The sequence below is a fragment of the Coenobita brevimanus genome, chromosome 23 (genome assembly GCF_032717465.1).
Source record: "Coenobita brevimanus isolate Jiangsu-jjx chromosome 23, ASM3271746v2, whole genome shotgun sequence".
Lineage (NCBI taxonomy): Eukaryota > Metazoa > Arthropoda > Malacostraca > Decapoda > Coenobitidae > Coenobita > Coenobita brevimanus.
The window spans coordinates 50,275,699-50,296,003 of NC_136976.1; the positions used below are offsets into that span (position 1 = coordinate 50,275,699).

The 20,305-nt window shown below is 41.6% G+C and overlaps 1 protein-coding gene across 1 annotated transcript in view; it reads right to left on the reverse strand.

The window, feature by feature from the left end:
* LOC145392702 (malonyl-CoA decarboxylase, mitochondrial-like) overlaps positions 1-17,569 on the reverse strand; it is a 203,782-nt gene extending 186,213 nt beyond the window's left edge. The window contains exon 1 of the mRNA XM_080267005.1: positions 17,412-17,569. Within this exon, the coding sequence (XP_080123131.1) occupies positions 17,412-17,569 (158 nt within the window). The remainder of the gene's footprint in view (positions 1-17,411) is intronic.
* Positions 17,570-20,305: the final 2,736 nt, after the last annotated feature.

The following is a 20,305-nucleotide window of genomic DNA, read 5'->3' on the forward strand; positions in this document are numbered from 1 at the left end:
AAATGATGGTGAAAAATATGAGTGACAAAAATACAGGATATTAACAAATGGACATAAAATAAGGAGCAGAATATTTTGAGAGGCTCATAAATAGGAATGATAAGAACAAAGCAATACCATAGTATACATGGCTTGGTGTGGTGACGAGCAGAGAATGGATGTGGTGTTGGAAAATGTGATACTGACAGAAGCAAAGAATGCTGTGATGCAAACGAAATATGGGCTGGCATCAGGTGTTGATATCACATATGCAAAGATGATCATGTGTGGTGGAGAGACTGAATGTGTTTGTTGGAAAATGTTAAAAATGGCTGGATGAATAAAAAGGTAACAGCACAGTGGAAGATGGCAGTGACTAAACCTTTATATAGGTGTAAAAGTGATTGAACAGAGTGCAAAAAATTTCCGTTGTATAGGTTCACATATATCAGGTCTGGTCAGTGGCAAACAAGGTTTCAGGAGTGGTAGGGGATGTGTAGATAAAATATGTGCAATGAAAAAGACAGTGAAGAAAAATTGTGAAAATGACTAGGATATTTATGGCAATAATGACTCTACCATCCACTCACTCAATGTTGTGCTGCTCTCGGGTGTTTGTCCTTTTCTCTCCTCCCTACTTTCCTTCCTGCCTCTTCTGTCTTTCTTTAACTCCTTCCTTCCTTTATTCTTTACTTCATTCTTTGCCAACAGGTGACTTTACACTCCCTCTTTTGTCTTTCTTTTTTCATTCTTTCCAGTTCCTTCTGCCTATGGGTGACTCTACACTGAATGACAAGCTAAATGATTTGCTGTACACTAGGAAGCCATTTACTATGCTGGGAGGTAACAATATAACGAAATTATGGCACCTGGTGGTTTAGTTGGCAATTGTGGTACTCCAGTCGGATTGAGCCAGTGTAGGTTTATATCCGAGGGGTGGCTGGAGTTATTGTTTATGTAATGTCACTCAGGGATGAGTGAGGCTGGTCATTCTCATCTTAAATGTCAGGACCAACTTGCCTAGCCCGGGCTCCTATGCTCCTCATGGGGGAATATAGGGTTGGATGATAGATGGATGGATGAATGAATCTAGAAAAAAAGTACTGTACAAGGTAAACAGAATGGGGCTATGGAAGGCTGTGTGTATATATGGTGTTGATGGCAAGCTTTTGATTGTTGTTATGAGTTTCTATGATGGCAGGGATATCTGTATAATAGTTGATGGGTGTCCATGCGCATGATTTAATAGAAAGTGTTAACATGACACAAGGAAGTGTAAGAGCCCCATGGCTTTTCAATATATACAGTATATGGAAAAGGTTATGAGAGAAGTTAAAACCTGAGTTATGGAGAGCAGGATGAGGATAATAATGAATGGTGAAGGGTGGAGTAACTCATATCTTATGTCTGCAGATGATGCTGTGCCATTTGCTAAATACAAAGAACTTTGGAGACAAGCAAAGAGTTTTGTTGATGTCTGTGAACATCATGCTTTGAAAGTACTGTACCTACACAGTAAAAGTGGCAGTTGCTAAGACAGATGACCCACAATGTGATATTCTGGTGAATGGAAATCTGAGACCTGAATTGGTGAGAGTTTAGGTAGCTCCGCAAAGTGACAGAGAAGAGAGGTAAATGTGCAAAGCATGTGGAAAGCAGACTGGCACAGGGAAAGATAGAGGCTGGTGCTATGAATGGCCTTAATACAAAACAGAGACCTGGTGCAGCAGCAGAAAGAGGACTGCTTTACGGAGTTTTAGTGTCCACAATAACATACAGCTGTGAGATTCTGGTATGGAGTAAAAAAATAAAAATAAAATAAAATAAATAAATAAAATAAGTTAATAAATTAAAAAAATCATGAGTTAGAACAGTGGTGATGGGGTTATTGAGAAATGTTCATTCATCATCTAATCCAGTGTTGCCCCATGATGAACGTAAGAGCCCAGGAGTAGGCAATTTGATCCTGACATTTAAGATGAGAGTGACCAGCTTCACTCATCCCTGACTGGTATTACATGGGCAATAAACCTCAACCACCACTTGGATATCAACCTGCACAGCCTCAATCCAACTGCAGTGCCTTAATTGCCCACTAAACCACCAGGAGCCATAATTTGGTTATACAGTAAAACCTTGATATAACGGACTTCAATAGACCGGAATTCGCTTTTAACAGACTTGAGGAGTTACTGGACTAAATTCCTATATATCGGAAAGAGTCCGATAAAGCCAGAAGCAGTCCGGACTGCCTGAACACTTCAGCTATGTTTACCACAATAAGGTAATAAAAGACATGTTTATCAGTGTACAGTACAGTATTACTATATATATTATACTATCTGATTAATGCGTTGAAGGTATAACACAGTACGGTACCACAATGGTAGTCAAAACAGTTTAAAAACCGTTCGTGAGATTCGGACTACTGTCTGATATATCGGAAAAAAATCCGGATTAGCAGGAGAAAGTCTGGATGTCGCTTTTATCGGAATTTCGCATTTTCCAGAATGGTTTGGGCCCCAATTAGTCCATTATAGTGAGGTCTTACTGTATGGTTACGACCCAGCGTAGTAAATGGTTTCCTGGTGTACAGGAAACCATTTGGCTTGTAACTTAGTGTAGGGTCACCCATAGACAGAAGGAAGAGGAAAGAATAAAGGAAACAAAGACAGATGAGAAAGGATGGAAGGAAGGAAGGAAGAGAGGAAACGGCAGTCACCCGAGGGCAACACTACATATGAGTGTTTAGTGAGAGCCCCCACCAACCACGATTCGATAAAAGTATGTGAGATAATGAAAGTCAATAGGAAAAGGAATAATGTAATACGTAAAAGATGCGAAATAAGAAGGTCTATGGGTACCAGAGTCAAAGAGGTTGTGTGTAGCTGGTATGGTTGTGTGGAAAGAATGGTATAAACTGGGTGGTAAAATGGGTATATGAGAGTGAATTTGATGGGGAGAGGAGGCAACAAAGACCAATAAGGTGGGCAGATGTGGTAAATGAGTAGCCTAAGTGAGAAAGTGAGATATGAAGTCTGATGAGGGTTGGGAACTGACATGGGACTGAACTGGCTGGATCAGTTTGATATAGAGAAGTACATGACAAGGGCTTGGCATCTCTTTTTTAACTTTATGGCTATCAGACTGATGCTGTTTGATAGGCAATTATAAAACACATATGTGTGGCAAAATGTGTCTGTGAGGTACAATCAGGATTATGGTGGTTTGATTTGTGAGTGAATGAGTGTGTGGCCCATTTTACTGGGCATGCTGTTCATTAGTTCTCACACCATCATGTCTTTCCTTTTTCCTTGCTTTCTGGACCCTGCCTCACTGCACTTGTCAGTAGGAAAAAAAAAGGGGCAGGATGGTGATGATGATGACAGAAGTAAAATGTCACTGAACAACAGTACTGTATTGTGATCCCATACGTCAAAGTAAGATCCAGTTGGAAGGATACAGGTCATGAGTAAGAGGAGTTAAATGGAGTTACAGAATTACATGAGGTGCATGTGTAGTAACATGGAAAGACAGGAAGTTATGGAGTGTTACAGCATCGATAAAGAGATGCTTGATAATACTGAGACATACCCTGAAATGGTTTGACTAAGAGAAGAGCCCTGACAGAGTGACTATATGCACATATACTAGTGAAGTGGAAGGAGAGAAGGGAAGGGGGTGATCAAGGATGAGGTGGAGAGCAGAGCTGGACATTTCTGCAATCACTTCCGCAAACTGCAAATTCTGCAGCTGCGGAAGTGTGATTTCGTTTGCGGATTTGTGCTCGCGACAAATTTTACGCAAATTTGAGGTTTTGCGTTTGCAGAAGTACTTTCGCAAACGCAAACCTGCCCGCACATCAGTCTGACCTCTGAGAACTTTGAACGGTTTGTTTTTATGAAGGGGAACATGGACCTGCTCAAGATGGAGTTGTCTCAGTTGTTGGAGGAGTCTGACTGTGACAGGAGTAAGGACCAAGGAGGTTAGAGCCCAGGAACAGAGGTGGACTGGTGTGTCAACTTGTGAAGTGCGAGCTGTGCAGCGTAATAATTTAAATCATTCATCTACATTGGTGAATGATTTCCCCCATAACTGCCGAACTCATAATAAATGACTTTGCTAATTAGCTATTTTTCCGTAAAGAAAAAAAAAAGTCTGAAAAAATACAGAAAATAAACTAGAGGAATACTTACTGAACTGGTAAGGTCTTTCTGCTGAAAGTTATATGTATATTTAGCGCTTACTCTTCTGTTAGCTGTTGTGTGTATATGTGGAAGAGAGAGTACTGATGCAAACAATAATGTATTCCATTAACCCCATAATAACCCCTGGCGCTGAACAACCCTTTATTGTACCGGTGTCAGTGACGTCAAGATAAAATGAGCTATGAAAAACTGTGAACAATTATGGGAAGGGAACCAAGGTCACTGGTATGTTTACACAACCCTACAATACCATACCATCCAAAGCAGTCATGTCTCAGATGTTTTCGCTCATATGGCACATGCACCGTAATTTTATGAATTCTTAAGCAAATCACAGTGAATCACAGGATGGGTTTAGGAATCTAAAAAATACATTACTAGGTGCGCCAGACAATTTTCTTCACATATGTAAGAAAAATAAATTGATTTTAGAACTCTTAAAAAATCGTTCCATGGCCGGCCAGAGGTGCATGCAAATTTCTGAACCCATGGCCATTGAGGGGTTAAGCTGTTGAGCCATACCTACGATTGTTTGTTTCTGGTGTAATGGAAGAAACTTATTCCATGTACTCATGGGTGGATTTTGTTTTCCAAAGTCCCATCTGTAAGTTGGGTTAAGTTTGGTTAAATTATCCCTCTTGTTATCAATTGACGCAGGCTGTGTCCAAATGCGAGTGAGTCCTTGGGACACAGTCCTGGGAACCCAAGACTACACAATGAGAGACCCCCCCTGTCACCGCACTATTCCTGCACACTCGATAGTTCATACACAATTTATCTCCACGCCCCTATTTATGCTTCGATAATCATAATTTTTTTCACCATAATCCTGAATAAATGTACAATACTTGCTTATGGTGCTATAAAACATATCAGACAAATGTAAATTATACCTTATTTAATTTTTTTTTTTTAACCAGTAATTTTCAGTTTGTTCTCATAGAAATACAGTAATCACTCTAACATCCGGACGCCCAATAACCGAACATCCCCACTAACCGAACCTTATCGTCCTGGGATCAAACATTCCCAAAATGGTCCGAAAATCCAAAAAATTGGGAAAAAAAAAATCGATTTTTTGCCGTCCGTAATTTGAACTTGCCGCGTGCGCCGCGTGAGAGCATTGTTTTGGTTCGTCATTCCTCCAACGTCCGATAGAGCGCCGCTGCATCCTCCCCACTTCCCACCTGTCTCTCACTGCGACAAGACCTGCGCTGTTCGCCATGGCTGCCCACGTGCTCGCTTTTGTGGTGGTGCCGTACTTGCTGCAAGGCCTCCTGCTGCTCTCTGCCCTACTCTTAGTGTGTGTGATGATGGCCCCGCCTCCTGAGAAAAGGAAGAGAGTGGTGTTGACTCTGGAGAAGAAACGGGAGATATTGGAGAAGGCTGATGCGGGTTGGTCTTCCTCTCGCATTCTCCGCGAGTTCAACTGGCCCGGTCGACTTTGTTCGATATCAAGCGTTCCCGAGACAAGCTCATGCAGTACACGGCTGACTTCTTGTCGAGAAGCAAACGCAACGTGGAGAGGAAGGTTATGTTTACCCCCAAGTATGCAGAGATCGACCGCTCCACGTTGATTTGGTATCGACAGCAACGTGCAGCTGGTGTGATGGTACGTGGAACGGAGCTGAAGGCTGCTGCTGAGAAGTTTGCAAGGCTTCACGACGCCCTTGACTTCAAGGCATCCGAGGGTTGGCTCTTCGCGTTCAAGTTACGACATGGCCTTACTAACCGTAAAGCACATGGCGAAGCATTGGACGCTAACGAGGATGGAGTGGACGAGTTTCGGCACAAGGTGAAAGGCTTGATCGACAGGGAGGGCCTCACTCTCGGTCAAGTCTATAACGCTGACGAAACTGGCCTATTCTATCGCTCGGTGCCAACGAACACTCTCGCCGATGAGACGGAGAAGTGTGTACCTGGCCGCAAGCTTTCTAAGGAACGGATATCTGCTTTGTGTTGTGCCAATGCTAACGGCATGCACCGGCTTAAGCCCGTTATTGTTGGCCGTGCAAAGCAGCCTCGGTGCCTTCGTGGGGTGATGGATGTCCTTCCTGTCGTATGGTACCATTCTTTGAAAGCATGGTTCACAGCTGTGATTTTCAAAGACTGGTTTCACCATCACTTCGTCAAGGAGGTCATACATTACCAGACGAAGACACTGGGAATTCCTCGCGACCAGGTAAAGGCTCTCCTCCTCGACAATGCACCTGCCCACCCATGCGACAAGGACTTGGTTGCTGAGAATGGCCGTATTAGGTGCATGTTTCTGCCACCTAATACGACTGCTCTCATTCAACCAATGGACCAAGGAGTGATCGTGGCAACAAAGCGCCTGTACCGTCGGAAGTTCCTGGACAAGGTGATGGTGGTTCTCGAGGACGAGGACGAGCGCAGGGAAGGACGTGACACTTGAGGCAAGCGGACTTTGGAAAACCTTCGCCGCTACAACATCAAGTCTGCGCTGTACAACTGGGCTAGTGCATGGAAGGAAGTCCCTGTGAAAACTCTTGAAAATGGTTGGTCTCGTCTGCTTCTCGGAACAGATGTGGAGTACGATTTCCTAGGGTTTGACGTGGATGACTTCCATGCACGGCTACGTACGCACGGCGACGATGTTGATGTGGACGATGTTCGTGAGTGGTTGGACGACGACGAGGGTGATCCTGGGTATCAGACGTTGTCTGATATCGAGATCGCATTTTCGGTTGCTGGTGTCAGTCCCGAACTTGAAGATTCCGACGACGAAGGCGATGATGATGCAGACTCCGCCCAGTAGGACACTACTCCAGCCATCCCCAAGCTGAGCGCACTCCGGGAACATCTAGAGTTCGTCCTAGACTACCTGGAACACCCGGACTGCGACAGGGAGATGGGGCCCTTTGGACTCGTGGAGGAAGTGCGTGCTTTCTGGCAGCGCATCATCAATCGCCAGAATCGTCGGTCCTTGCGTCAGTCAACGATCGACAGTTTTTTCAGGCCCGTGACCCCCGCTGTGCCAAGCCCTGGTTCCACTCCGTTGCCTCCCCAAGACAGGCCCTCATGCTCTGAGCCACAGCCCAGCACATCAGCTACAGTGGAGTCACCGCTCGACGTGAGTTTGCGGCTGTCTTCAGAGTCTTCTGTAGTCGGTACGCCATCACCACAACCCACCGATGCACCCCTTGGACGCCTGCCAGTGATACTCTCGGGCTCTGACAGTGAATAAACAGCAAGAACTTCTCCACTAGACCACACGGGAATTTTGAGTGTTGTGTTGTGTTAAGGTTTTCAAGTTGGGAGAAAAGACTAAGTAGAAAAGAAATTTAACGTAACTAACCTTCTTTGTTTTGGCTTTGGAAACTTAAAAAAACTTGGGAAAAGTTAATGTGCAACACTTAAATTTAATGGAACATTATTTGGACTAAAGTGAACACTGTGAAAAGAACGGACTTCTGTGTGTTAGTGACTAAGTTCAGTGCAAGACTTCAGGAAGAGTGTAGTGCAAGTGCTTCAGGAAATCGTTCTTACTGTCAGAGTCCGAGAGGAGGCGGTTATTCATCGAGGTGGCCAGGGACTTGCTGTAAGTAGCCAAAATGTTTCATGTTGTACTATTTCCCATACTATATTTACCAGAATGTTTCATATTGTATTTTTTCCCATACTATACTTACCAGAAAGTGTCATACTGTACTTCTTTCCATACTAAACTTACCTCATGCATGTGCAGTAGGAATGTGTTTTTCGGAGTTCGGTTAGGTTCGGTTAGGTTAGGTTCGGTTAGAGTCCATAAGTACCAGAATGTTTATTAATGTATGAACATACTTCTAAACCCACATTTTATGTTTCTATTGCATTTATTTCAGTCATTTATGTGCCTTATTGGTGTGATTTGGGTGTTAAATAGGTGCTATGCATGTCCGGAGGGAGTTGTATAGGTGTTTCTTTGTGTTAGGGTCCGTAAGTACAAGTCCATAAGCTGGGGCCCAATATCCGGACGAAACCAATATCCGAACCTACCGATGGCTCTATTGATCCGGATATTGGAGGGGTTACTGTATAATATGACAAATGTTACGGAGAAAAAGTTATAGGGAATTTATTTGGCTACATTTTGGTGTACAGTACAGTATAAAGAATTACTGTAGGTCAATTTGGGCCGATTTTACGGAATGTGAAAGTAAATTACAGTGGAGTCTCTTTTATCCAAAAATCATGGGACTTTCAAAGTTTCGTTTAATTGATTTTTTTGGATAAAAGATACTGTGATAATATGTAGAATACAAGGGAACAGTATTGTACTCACCCAACACCCATTTCTGGTGGCATATAGCCCACCACCACCACCAGCACCCCAAAAACCACTCAATCATCACTAAAACATTTAATACACTGTAGTAACTACATATGTAACTACACTTTCGTAACTGTAATACAAACTGTCAAATAAATCTTCACGTAAACTTTCACCAAACAATTACTGTAAGTAACTCACTGTAAGCAATTCGAACAAATAAAGTCTTAAACCTGTTTTTTTCATATTTTCTGTTTCCTTATTCAATCATTTCCACATCATCTCCCACATCATCCAAATCTTCCGAGGTGGAGGATGGGGGCTGGCGCAACCAACGCTCGCTCTAGTAACTAGCAGAGCAATTGTAAACAAACGCTAGTGGCGTGAAACAAGCCTGCCGTGTTTGAATTTTCAGAAAGATTTCAGATTTTTGTGGCTAATCAAAATGAGAACATTTTAGTAAAACTTACAGTTAATGGCATATTAAGTTTAAAAGAATATTAGATAAAAGAGACTCCACTGTATCTTACACTCAAGCAAGGCTCGTAGCACACTGACAGGGGCAGTGGGGCGACGCTGGATGCAGAGTGGGTTAAGCGCGGCAGAGGAATACGTGGGGACACAAGTAGTGCTTTGCTCTCGTCCAGAAATGGGCGCAAATTAATTCCATAACCAAAAAAAAAAACAGGGGCCATTTTGTTTGGCACAACCAGCATCAAATGGTAACGAGTGGTTGAAATGTGTGCAGATACAGCCTGCGTCAAACGGTATTGAGTCCATGAAATCTGCACCGCACCCATAAACACCAAAGGGTTATTATGCTGAGTTAAACTAGGTTAGGTTAGGTTTATTTAAACACTTACGACAGTCCCTTCTGCCATTATGCTGACGAATCACGCAAGAGTTGGCACAACTGAACGGCTAAAAACAACAGGGAAACAGATTTAAGAAGAAATGTTTAGTTCAGGGTAATGCATCACAGTATCAGTGGTTCACAGGCTACACAGTTACCGGTAAATGTCATTTTCAGAAAGGCATCAAGAATTAGCAAATTTCAAGAATTAGCCAGGGGGTTTGGAACATGAACCTCGCTAATTTGGGGGATTACTGTATAGATTTTAGTTTTACTATAAATATAACTGTACGAAAATTATTCAGACACTCCCTTGTCTGACGAGTGTTAGTCTAACACAACCTTAAGTAAATTCACATAAGTCTCTTAGGAGGATTAGGTGTAATTGATATTTCAACTCACCTAGTTATTATTCTCCTATCTCCTTAGCTAATTCCCCCATTGATTTGGCCAAAGTGAAAAGGTTACTTAGCTAAAAAGAGTTGGAGAACAGATGTCGACGAGCCTGATGTTTTCAGTCGGTTGCCTGGGTTTCCAAGCATCCTTGAGGTGCATGGGCCTATTTACAGCGTGCAACTTGAACCAGATCTAGGAGCAGAGTGACTAACATGGCGAGCCTCTGATTGTAGAGGTGCCAACTACTAATTACTGTATTTCGCGGCATGTAAGACGCACTTTTTTGTCCCAAAGTTACCTTAAAATATCCCCATGTGTCCTGCACACTAGACTAAGGCAGGTTAGTTGGGCTCCATTGAGAAGAAACTCTTATAAAGATGATCATCTCACTGCTTAGCAACCACAGGTGTTTTCTACAGTATGCAGACTTGATTTTATTTTAAAAAATAATATACACTAGCGTGTATATGGAGCAGATTTAAGAAACACGCGAGATCAGAAACACACAAAACTTTCGCAGGTTTGTTTACAGCTCAACTGGCTAACATCGTGAAGATGTTTAGCGGTTTAGCAATTTAACAGTTTAGCATCCGCACTATTCCAGCAAGCTAACGTACATGATCACTGGTGAACTGTCTGCTAACCTTCTGAAAGGCAATCATGACCACTTTGCTTGCCATCCATTCACTAACTAGCAAAGCAATCACACTGGAGAGATGCTGGCTAGTGAAACTGCCAAGTCATCAAAACAGACTTTCGTCACGTATGGAAATTCAGTAACCCTAATTAGGTCAGTTACTTTTGTGACATTTTGTGAGTGTATATATGCAGCAGATATTAAAACACGCAAGTTCAAGAACACAAAGCATTCACGGTTTGTTTTCAGCTCAACTGGCCAATACCGTCAAGGGGTTTAGTGGTTTAACAACTTAGCAGTTTAGCGTCTAGCGTACACCCTACTCTAGCAAGCTAACATGCTCACTGGTGAACTGTCTGCTAACCTTCTGAAAGGCAATCATAACCACTTTGCTTGCCATCCACTTACTAACTAGCAAAACAGTCATACTGGAGAGATGCTGGCAACCGAACCTGACAAGTCATCAGAATTGATTTTTGTCGCATATGGAAATTCAATCACCCTCATATGGTTGGCTTCTCTTAGTGACATTTTGTTTCATGCCTGACAAAAGTATCATAGAAGTGAACAGTCTTATTATACCAATAGCGAAAAACAGGAAAAACAGTTGTAACGTTAAACAGTACTGCCTGAAGTTACAGCTTCACTTTTTCAGCCAAGTGAAGTACTTTAGCAATGTCTATGCAACTCAGGGCAGACCCAATTACAGTATTTTGTTATGAAAATAGGATAAAATTCACTGAGTAGCATAACTGATGCAATATCTGAAATAGCAGTGCCTGACGGGCATTCATATCAGCGTCCGCCATTCTGCTGTATTCTTAGCAGACGAAGCGATCAGAATGATTGACAACGTTCACTCTCTGCATCTCTGCTGCCTAAGCAAAGCTCTCATGATCAGCAATGGGGATCATTTAGGCCGTAACGTCCAAATTGGTTAGGTTAGGTTGTAAAGTCATTTGCCATTTTGGACGTTACGGCCGAAATGACCAGAATCCTAAGGTGTAGGTGAGAGTTTGGTGTGGGTGTAGTTAAGGAAGTAGGACTGGGAACTGATAATCCGCTTATTATAATCCCTTCAGCCCAGCAATGTATTTTATTGGGTAGTTTATTCATGCTCGCCATATGATTTTATTCAGTTGAGGAAACATGTACTGAGGAGGTTAATGTGGGCTGTATCAAATGCCCCAAGTCTGAATATCGCCTGTGCTCAGTTAAAACGACTGCCAAGTTAAAGTCGTATGAAGTGTGGTATAAGCAATTCAATGGATGGTACTGAGGACCACTTCCTGTATGAAAGTGACAGTGAAACAGTGATGATGACCGTGGTGATGACTTCCAGTGATGCTTCAGGACTTGGGGGAAGTAGTTATGAATTCTCAGGATTTGAAGACGAGTGAAATTTTCACCATGTCAGTAATATGAAGTAAATGCAGGTTTTAGGTGATCATGACAGATGCAACCATGGATAATTTAGGATCGATGGTGCTGTACACCTTTAGTCTTGCACTGACGATGTTTGGATAAATAAATTGTTTGAGATGTTTCATGTCCTTAAGTGATGATATTTATACTGATCAACCAAATACATTTTGATGTTTTTGGCATATTATAAAGCCACTGGGTACTCCATAACTGACTGATGTAAATGTTTCAGAGGCGAGCGAATGTTGCATGTGGTGTGTACATGTGTGCGTGTGTGTGTGTACCACAGCGACTAGGAGGCAGCAGTGTTAAGACCAAAAATGGATGTTTTCACAGTACTCGAATGTTTTGAGATGAATGTCTGTTTTTAGTAAATTGTGATCAGTGAAGAACGTATTTTTAACTGTTGATGTTGCAAGGGAAACATCGCTGACAGTGAGGAAGTGATACTGAGAGGAAGGGGTAGAGACTGCTGTCTAGCGACTGGGAGGCAGCAGTGTTACTAAGGTGTAACAAAGGATGTTTTCACCATACTCAGTATGTTTTGAAATGAATGTTTATGGCAGATTATGATCAGTGAAGCATGCATTTTTAATTGTTGATGCTGCAAGGCAAACATAGCTGACAGTGAAGGAGTGATGCTCAGAGAAGAGAGTAAAAACAGCTGTCTATCCTGTTCCCAAGCAGCTTTGCTATATTGAACTTTGGTTGTTAAACATTGTAATTTGTGTATTTACAAGTGCTACCTTTTCATATTATTTGTGGAGGTAATTACAGGTTAGTTAGAGTGCATGATTAATGATGGTAGTAGTCTGATATTGTGCTTGAGTCAAGGCAATGTGAGGAAATTCCGTAACAGGTGTGGAATATGACGGGGTTCTTTTAGGATAAATGAACTGATGTGAACATTCATTGTATTTTATGTTTTCATCAGTGAATGAAAGATTAGAGTTTATTGACTTCATTTGTGGTTTTAAATTCATAAAATACTAAAAACAGTGTGGTAATCATAGGGCCATTTGCCTTCTCAGTATAATAGGAAAAGTGTACGGTAGGATACTTATAGACAGAGTTAGAGAAAGAACGGAGAAATTAGTTGGAGAAGAACAAGGAGGCTTTAGGAAGGGAAGAGGTTGTGTAGATCAGATATTCATTCTTAGATCTTTAGTGGAAAAGTTTCTAGAGAAGGGAAAGAAGTTGTATGCGGCTTTCATGGATTTGGAGAAAGCATATGACAGGGTGGATTGACAAGGATTGTGGAAAGTGTTAAGAATATATGGAGTAGATGGGAAGTTGTTGAATGCTGTGAGGAGTATGTACAATGGTGCGAAGGCTGCAGTGCGTGTGGATGGTGAACTAAGTGAATTTTTCTCGTTGAAAGTTGGTTTGAAACAGGGATGTGTCATGTCTCCATGGTTGTTCAATCTGTACATGGATGGGGTAATAAAAGAGGTACAAGGTAGGGTAGTGGATGTTGGAGTGGCCCTGGTGAGAGAGGATAGTGTTTGGAAACTCCCTGTACTGTTGTTTGCAGATGATACTGTGTTGTTGAGTGAAGACGAAGGGGAGCTACAAGGCTTGGTGAATGAGTTTGAGAGAGTGTGTAAGAAACGGAATCTAAAGGTGAATGTAGGGAAGAGTAAAGTGATGGTCTTTGAGAGAGGTGAAGTTAGTGAATGTACAGCGAGGTTGGATGGTGAAGAATTGGAAAATGTGAGTACGTTTAAGTACTTGAGTAGTGTGATGAGTAAGGATGGAGGTTTGGAGGGTGAAGTGCTTGAAAGGGTACAGCAGGGAAGAATGGTTGCTGGTTCTTTGAAAGCAGTGATAAGAAACAGGGAAGTGAGCATGGAAGTGAAAAAGTTACTACATGACAGTATTGTGATACCAACTCTAACGTACAGAAGTGAAGCTTGGACAATGTTGGAAGGACACAAGTCAAGAGTGAGAGCAGTGGAAATGAGCTATTTAAGAGGAGCCTGTGGAGTAACATGGAGAGACAGGCTGACAAATGAGGATATAAAGGAGCGCTGTGGTGTGGATGTGGATGTGATAGGAAGCGTTAGGAGGAATACACTGAGGTGGTTTGGCCACGTGGAGAGGATGGAGGGTGAGAGACTGACGAAGAGAGTGTACGTGAGTGAGGTGGAAGGGGGGAGAGGGAGGGGGAGGCCGAGGATGAGATGGAGGGATGGGGTGGAGAGGTATATGAGAGAGGGGTGCGTGAGTTGGGAGCGGGGCAGTGAAACGGTGGGGGACAGGGTGACGTGGAGGTGATTTGTTTGTGGCCACCCTGAACGGGACTGAGGCGTCTGGCAATGGATGGATGGATGGAATGGATGGGTACCTAGAGATGATTTTTAACTCCTTGATTACAAAAAACATCATCCTAAACATTAAAACATCCTAGATGAAACTGATGTCATGGTACTGAAATGGATACAAATGGTTTGTGTTTGCATCTGCATTTGAGGAACCACAACTTTTAAAAAGCTTGCAGATATGTGGTTGCAGAAGGTTATTTCTTGAGTTTGAGGATTTGCGTTGTGGAGGTGAGTTTCCGTTTGCATTGCCCAGCTCTGGCGGAAAGGTATCTGAATTAAGGAGAAGTGAGTTGAAATAAAGAAAGATGATGAAGGACAGGGTGAGATACAGGCAATTCATTTGTGGCATCCAGCTAGATATACTGCTGACTGATAGTAACAAGAGTAAGCTATAAGGACAACATCCACATTCAAGGCATTAATAAAGTAATGGTGTACTGTACTATGTACATGTTCCTCTTTCAATAAACAACTTTACAAGAAAAAATGTCTTCCACGAATGTGTCAAACAAATTTACTGTAAATATTATGTGAGTTCTATAAATATAAAAATAACTATCAATTACTACATTACTGTTTTATGGAAATACTCTTCCTATATATTTTGGATCCACACATAAATTTAATACAGACTTTATTAATAACCTGGAATACTGTTTTTGCATACCAGGTAGCCATATCTCAACTATACATGCTCAGTCCCAAGTTCTTACAAGAGCATTCCTTGCCAGGAATTACCCAAGGATAACATACTAAATAAACTAAACTAACAAATGCATGAAACACTCATGACAGGTGCAGGAATTAACTGGAAAGAAAATAAGAAGCTGATGGATTTGGACTATGCTGATGATATTGTACGGTACTGATTTGCGGAAGTATTTACGAGATGCAGAGGGTGCTCGATTGTCTGGTGGAGGAAGGAGAAAAAGTGGGATTGGTAATAAATTGTGGAAAGACTGAAATTATTAATATGAACGTGGAGAACCAAATCGATTGTGTAATTGGGAATAATGTGATGAAGAATGTAGAAAACTTTAAATATCTGGGAACGACTGTATCATCTAATGGATCATTAAACAATGAAATTGAGGAGAGGATCAGACAGGCTTGGCGAGCTGTTGGAATGTTGAAATCTGTTTGGAATAATAAGATGCTTTCAGTACATACTAAAGTGAAAATTTACAAGTCCATGGTTAGACCCATTTTAATTTACGGGCATGAGTCATGGTACAGTACAATTGCAACAGATCAGAAAGTATTAGGATTTGAGAATAAAATACTGAGAAGGATTCTTGGGGTAAAGTGGCAAGACAGAGTTACAAATGAAAGAGTAAGGGATATTACGAGAGTGGAACCAGTTAATGAATATGTGAGACTGTCTCGCTGGAAGTGGCTGGGGCACATATACAGAAAAGAAGGTTGTTTAATACAGGATGTGCCAGAGTGGATTGCTAGAGGAAGAAGATGTAGAGGTAGGCCGAGGGAAACCTGGTTGAGGACAATGAAAAAAGAAGCAGGAGAGGAATGTTGGTGGGACCTGAAGGAGATGGCAAGAGACAAATATTGGTGGAGAGTTCATTGAGACCCTATGCATCCCGTGGGGTGCCACAGGAAATGATTGATTGATTGATTGATTGACTGACTCAGAAAACTGGCTTATAACCTGAAAATGCATAATGTTATTTTTTTCTTGCAGCTCACAACTACCCAGCAGTTTTTCTATTATGTTCTGTGACATTTACTCATCACAACTGGGGGAGGGGATCTTCTATTCTGTCGCAAATGCATCTTTATGATGTTTCGTGACCGTCATGAAAATTACTCGTCATAACTATGGCGTGGGGATCTGGATTTTGCAGGAGCTACTTTGAAGTGATTTGTGACTGTGATGCCCTAGTCAATCTTCTTGGTCTTTATTTCTACCGTGTTGTCCCCTATAAATCTTTTATGAATGAATCAATGAGAGCTGCACAACTAATCCCTCAGCCAATTAGCAATGACCTGGGCGTGACCCTGTCTGCCTGGAATGGAAAGCACATCTTTTCAAATACACCGTAACATTGTTGTGTGACAGCTGTGCTCCGATGCAGTGGGATATACTGTAGTCCAACAGAGTTTCCAAAATAATGTGACGAACCTAGAGACATTTTAGCAATCATGGGGTTATAGCTACTGAAGAGTTGCAAATGTAATATAGCATGCTGCTATAACACAGACAAGAGATACTGGCAGTGCTAAAATCCCTAAATCCACAAGTGCACCGGGCCGCAGGCGTCCCTATCCCTACCAAAGTAGCTGCATATGAATAGGGTGAATACACCAATACAGATGTTGCTTTCTATGGCATGCAGCTAGCCTAGTTTTGAGTGGCTTTCCAGATTAGGTTTGCTGGCAATGTGAATGGATAGTGTTATGGTGGGAATGTATGGGAGGGCATAGCCCCCCTACTTAGGCATACTGGTATACCCAGTTATGATATGGCCGTTCTTTTATATGCTCATTTTTTAATGAGTTTTATGTTTAAATCAATATTTGAATTGCCATTTTTTTTAAGGAATTCTTTATTCTTCTCATAAGAAGGAAGGCTGAAAAAAACAAATACAATACTGGTATTTCAAATAAAAATGGCCATGAAAAATTTGTAACACATGGAAATCCTTCATATATATAAAAAAAAAAAAAAAAAAAAAATGGGGGTGACAAAAAAAAATAATAATAATAAATTCTCCAAAAATATCACCCCCCTTTAAGGCGAAGCAATAATGTTTTTGCCTGCCTCTGTGTCTGCTGGTGTGTGTGTGTGTGTGTGTGTGTGTGTGTGTATTTGTTACGGTACCATTATATCTCACGAACGGCTTGCGCTAACAACATGAAACCTTCAGGGTACATAGATATGGCAAAAATCTTGAACGAGTTCGAAAATGGGCATTTGGGGTCAAGGTCAAGGCCACCAAAATGGCTGCCAAAGGTCAACTAATTTAATATGAACTGGCTTCTTGTAAACATGGTGACTGACTTCCATAGAGTTTTGCTAATTTTCTTCACATTTGGTTTGTACAGTAAGTAGCTTGCAACTTGACCAACAGCATATTTTGGCGGGCGATCAGCATTCGGTTCCAGAATGCTTTTGTCATTATCATAGTTGTTACATCTTCTAGGCCTAAACATTAAGGTTTATATGAAAATCGCAAATACTTAAGTCACGTGTACCCAGTCAGAAATTTCTCTTGATTACAACTTAAAATCATAATCTGAATACAGTAGTAATTACTGCCTTCCTACTCAGTATTACCCTTCCCAAACAGTTACCAACCTCTGATCCATGGCTAGGCTTCCCTGGTTCTGGCGCGACAAGGCTCTGGCCGCAATAGCTACCCTGGCAGCAGACAACCACCTCACTCCACGCTCACCATCCAAGAATAGTTTCCTAAGAGACACAAGCTGTCTGCTTACACAATTGCGTGGATACATTATACACTCTTCTCAAGTCATCTGATTCACGGCAGACGACGTTCTTCGCATGATAAATAATAGGTAGCTTCGCCGTTTATCACAGTCGGCTCAAAATTTTGTTGGAGCCATTTAGTGTACATATTTTGTATTACAGTAAAATGTATAAAATGATGATTACTGTCACAATGTTTGCCCATAATCATGATGTGCACTAATTACAAGTGGATTTAAGTCCTTATCGGGTGAATTAATTATAAATTCTTGTCAATTATTGAATGTAATTTCCATAACTGTCAGTGTATACATCAAAGATGAATTCAAAGGCGTAAACTTCCACTATCATAAGTACTGATTTGCCATGAACAGTGACGCCGAAAAAATAAATACCGATGTCACGAAAGAGTGTTTACATATATCAGCTGATTGGGCGGTATGTAACACTGCGGCAGGTTTTGTGAAATACAGGTAGTCTGTTCGCCAATTTATCACGTAAATTATGCTGTTTTAATCATTTATCTAGAGTAGTCTTGTTTATATTTGCATATGTATCTACAATTCATCACACCACAAACTCGAGCAATAAACGTGCGAGTTTCGTCAAGCAATATGCTTGTGCGTTGGGTGCAAGAAGGAGTTTCCTTATGCAATATGTATGTGCAGTGGATGTAAGCAATGGAATATTAAATAGGTAATGAGCCGAAGCCTTAAGTTTTCATATATACCTTCGGAAGAGTTGCTGTTTAAGAGGTTCTTCCAGTGTTATTCATTGGGTTATTAACTATTTACCGGTGTATTTTGGTTCAGTTCTGAAAACTCACAGGTGAACATACGCCTTTCTTTAAGCATCAGAATCACCGTACCGACAGTTCGTTCTGATAATGTTCTGTGTTATTCTGGATATTTCTTTGGGTAGTATCCAGTTGCCCTTTAATACTTCACAACCAGGTTCAGGTTCAGGTAATGTTCGGGAGTATAGCCTTCTTAACGGCACTCCCTGATGTTATTGTTGCTGTCTGGTTTCACTTTTCTTTAATCTTGTTTATGTCCCATTTTCTTTTCCCTTATCTTCCAAAAAGAATAAATAATTTCCTTTGTTTCATCTATATTTTCATTTTCAAATAACTTTCCAATAACATTTTTCACACTTTCTTCGTAAGGCTGCTGTAATCTAATGCACTTTCTCCTTTTCTCATTGTATGCTGGGCACCACATAATAAAATGAGTCAAATCTTCCTTTATACTGTCACATAGGTCACATTTTGTCCCCTCTCCTCTAAACCTTTTCCTGTCATTTAAATTTAAGTTGTTTGTTCTGCATTTAAATAATATCACGGAGCTCTGTCTATTGTCATATGCACTTTCTGGGTTTCCTAATTCCGTTCTCCATGCTCTATAAATACTTAAGCTTTCTTTCTCATTCATAATCTTTTTCCATTCTATCCTCTCCCATTCCTTCACTTTTCTTCTTATTTCTTCGTCTGTACTATTTTTCATTGCTCCATCTTGCACTCCTATTTTCTTCAACTCTTTGTTCGGCTCCTTCATCCATCTATTTTTCTTTTCCTCTCTTATGACCTCTACTATCCACCTTCTATCTATCTATCTAATGCCAGACGCTTCAATCCCGTTTGGGGTGGCTACAAACAAATCGCCTCCAAGTCGCCCTGTCCCCTGCCATTTCACTGCCCTGCTCCCAACTCACCCCCCCCCCTCTCATATACCTCTCTCCACCCCATCCCTCCATCTCTTCCTCGGCCTCCCCCTCCCTCTTCCCCCCTCCACCTCGCTCACATACACTCTCTTTGTCAGTCTTTCACCCTCCATCCTCTCCACATGGCCAAACCACCTCAGTGTATTCCTCATAACGCTTCCTATCACATCCACATCCACACCACAATGCTTCTTTATATCCTCATTCGTCAGCCTGTCTCTCCATGTGACTCCACAGGCTCCTCTTAAATAACTCATTTCCACTGCTCTCACTCTTGACTTGTGTCCTTCCAACAACGTCCAAGCTTCACTTCCATTCGTTAGAGTTGGTATCACAATACTGTCATGTAGTAACTTTTTCACTTCCATGCTCACTTCCCTGTTTCTTATCACTGCTTTCAAAGAACCAGCAACCTTTCTTCCCTGCTGTACCCTTTCAAGCACTTCACCCTCCAAACCTCCATCCTTACTCATCACACTACCCAAGTACTTAAACCTACTCACATTTTCCAATTCCTCACCATCGCTGTACATTCACTGACTTCACCTCTCTCAAAGACCATCACTTTACTCTTCCCTACATTCACCTTTAGATTCCGTTTCTTATACACACTCCCAAACTCATCCACCAAGCCTTGCAGCTCCCCTTCATCTTCACTCAACAACACAGTGTCATCTGCAAACAACAGTACATGGAGTTTCCAAACACTATCCTCTCTCACCAGGGCCACTCCAACATCCACTACCCTACCTTGTACCTCATTTATTACCCCATCCATGTACAGATTGAACAACCATGGAGACATGACACATCCCTGTTTCAACCCAACTTTCAAAGAGAAAAATTCACTTAGATCATCATCCACACGCACTGCAGTCTTCGCACCATCGTACATACTCTTCACAGCATTCAACAACTACCATACCCATCTACTCCATATATTCTTAACACTTTCCACAATCCTTGTCTATCCACCCTGTCATATGCTTTCTCCAAATCCATGAAAGCCGCATACAACTTCTTTCCCTTCTCTAGAAACTTTT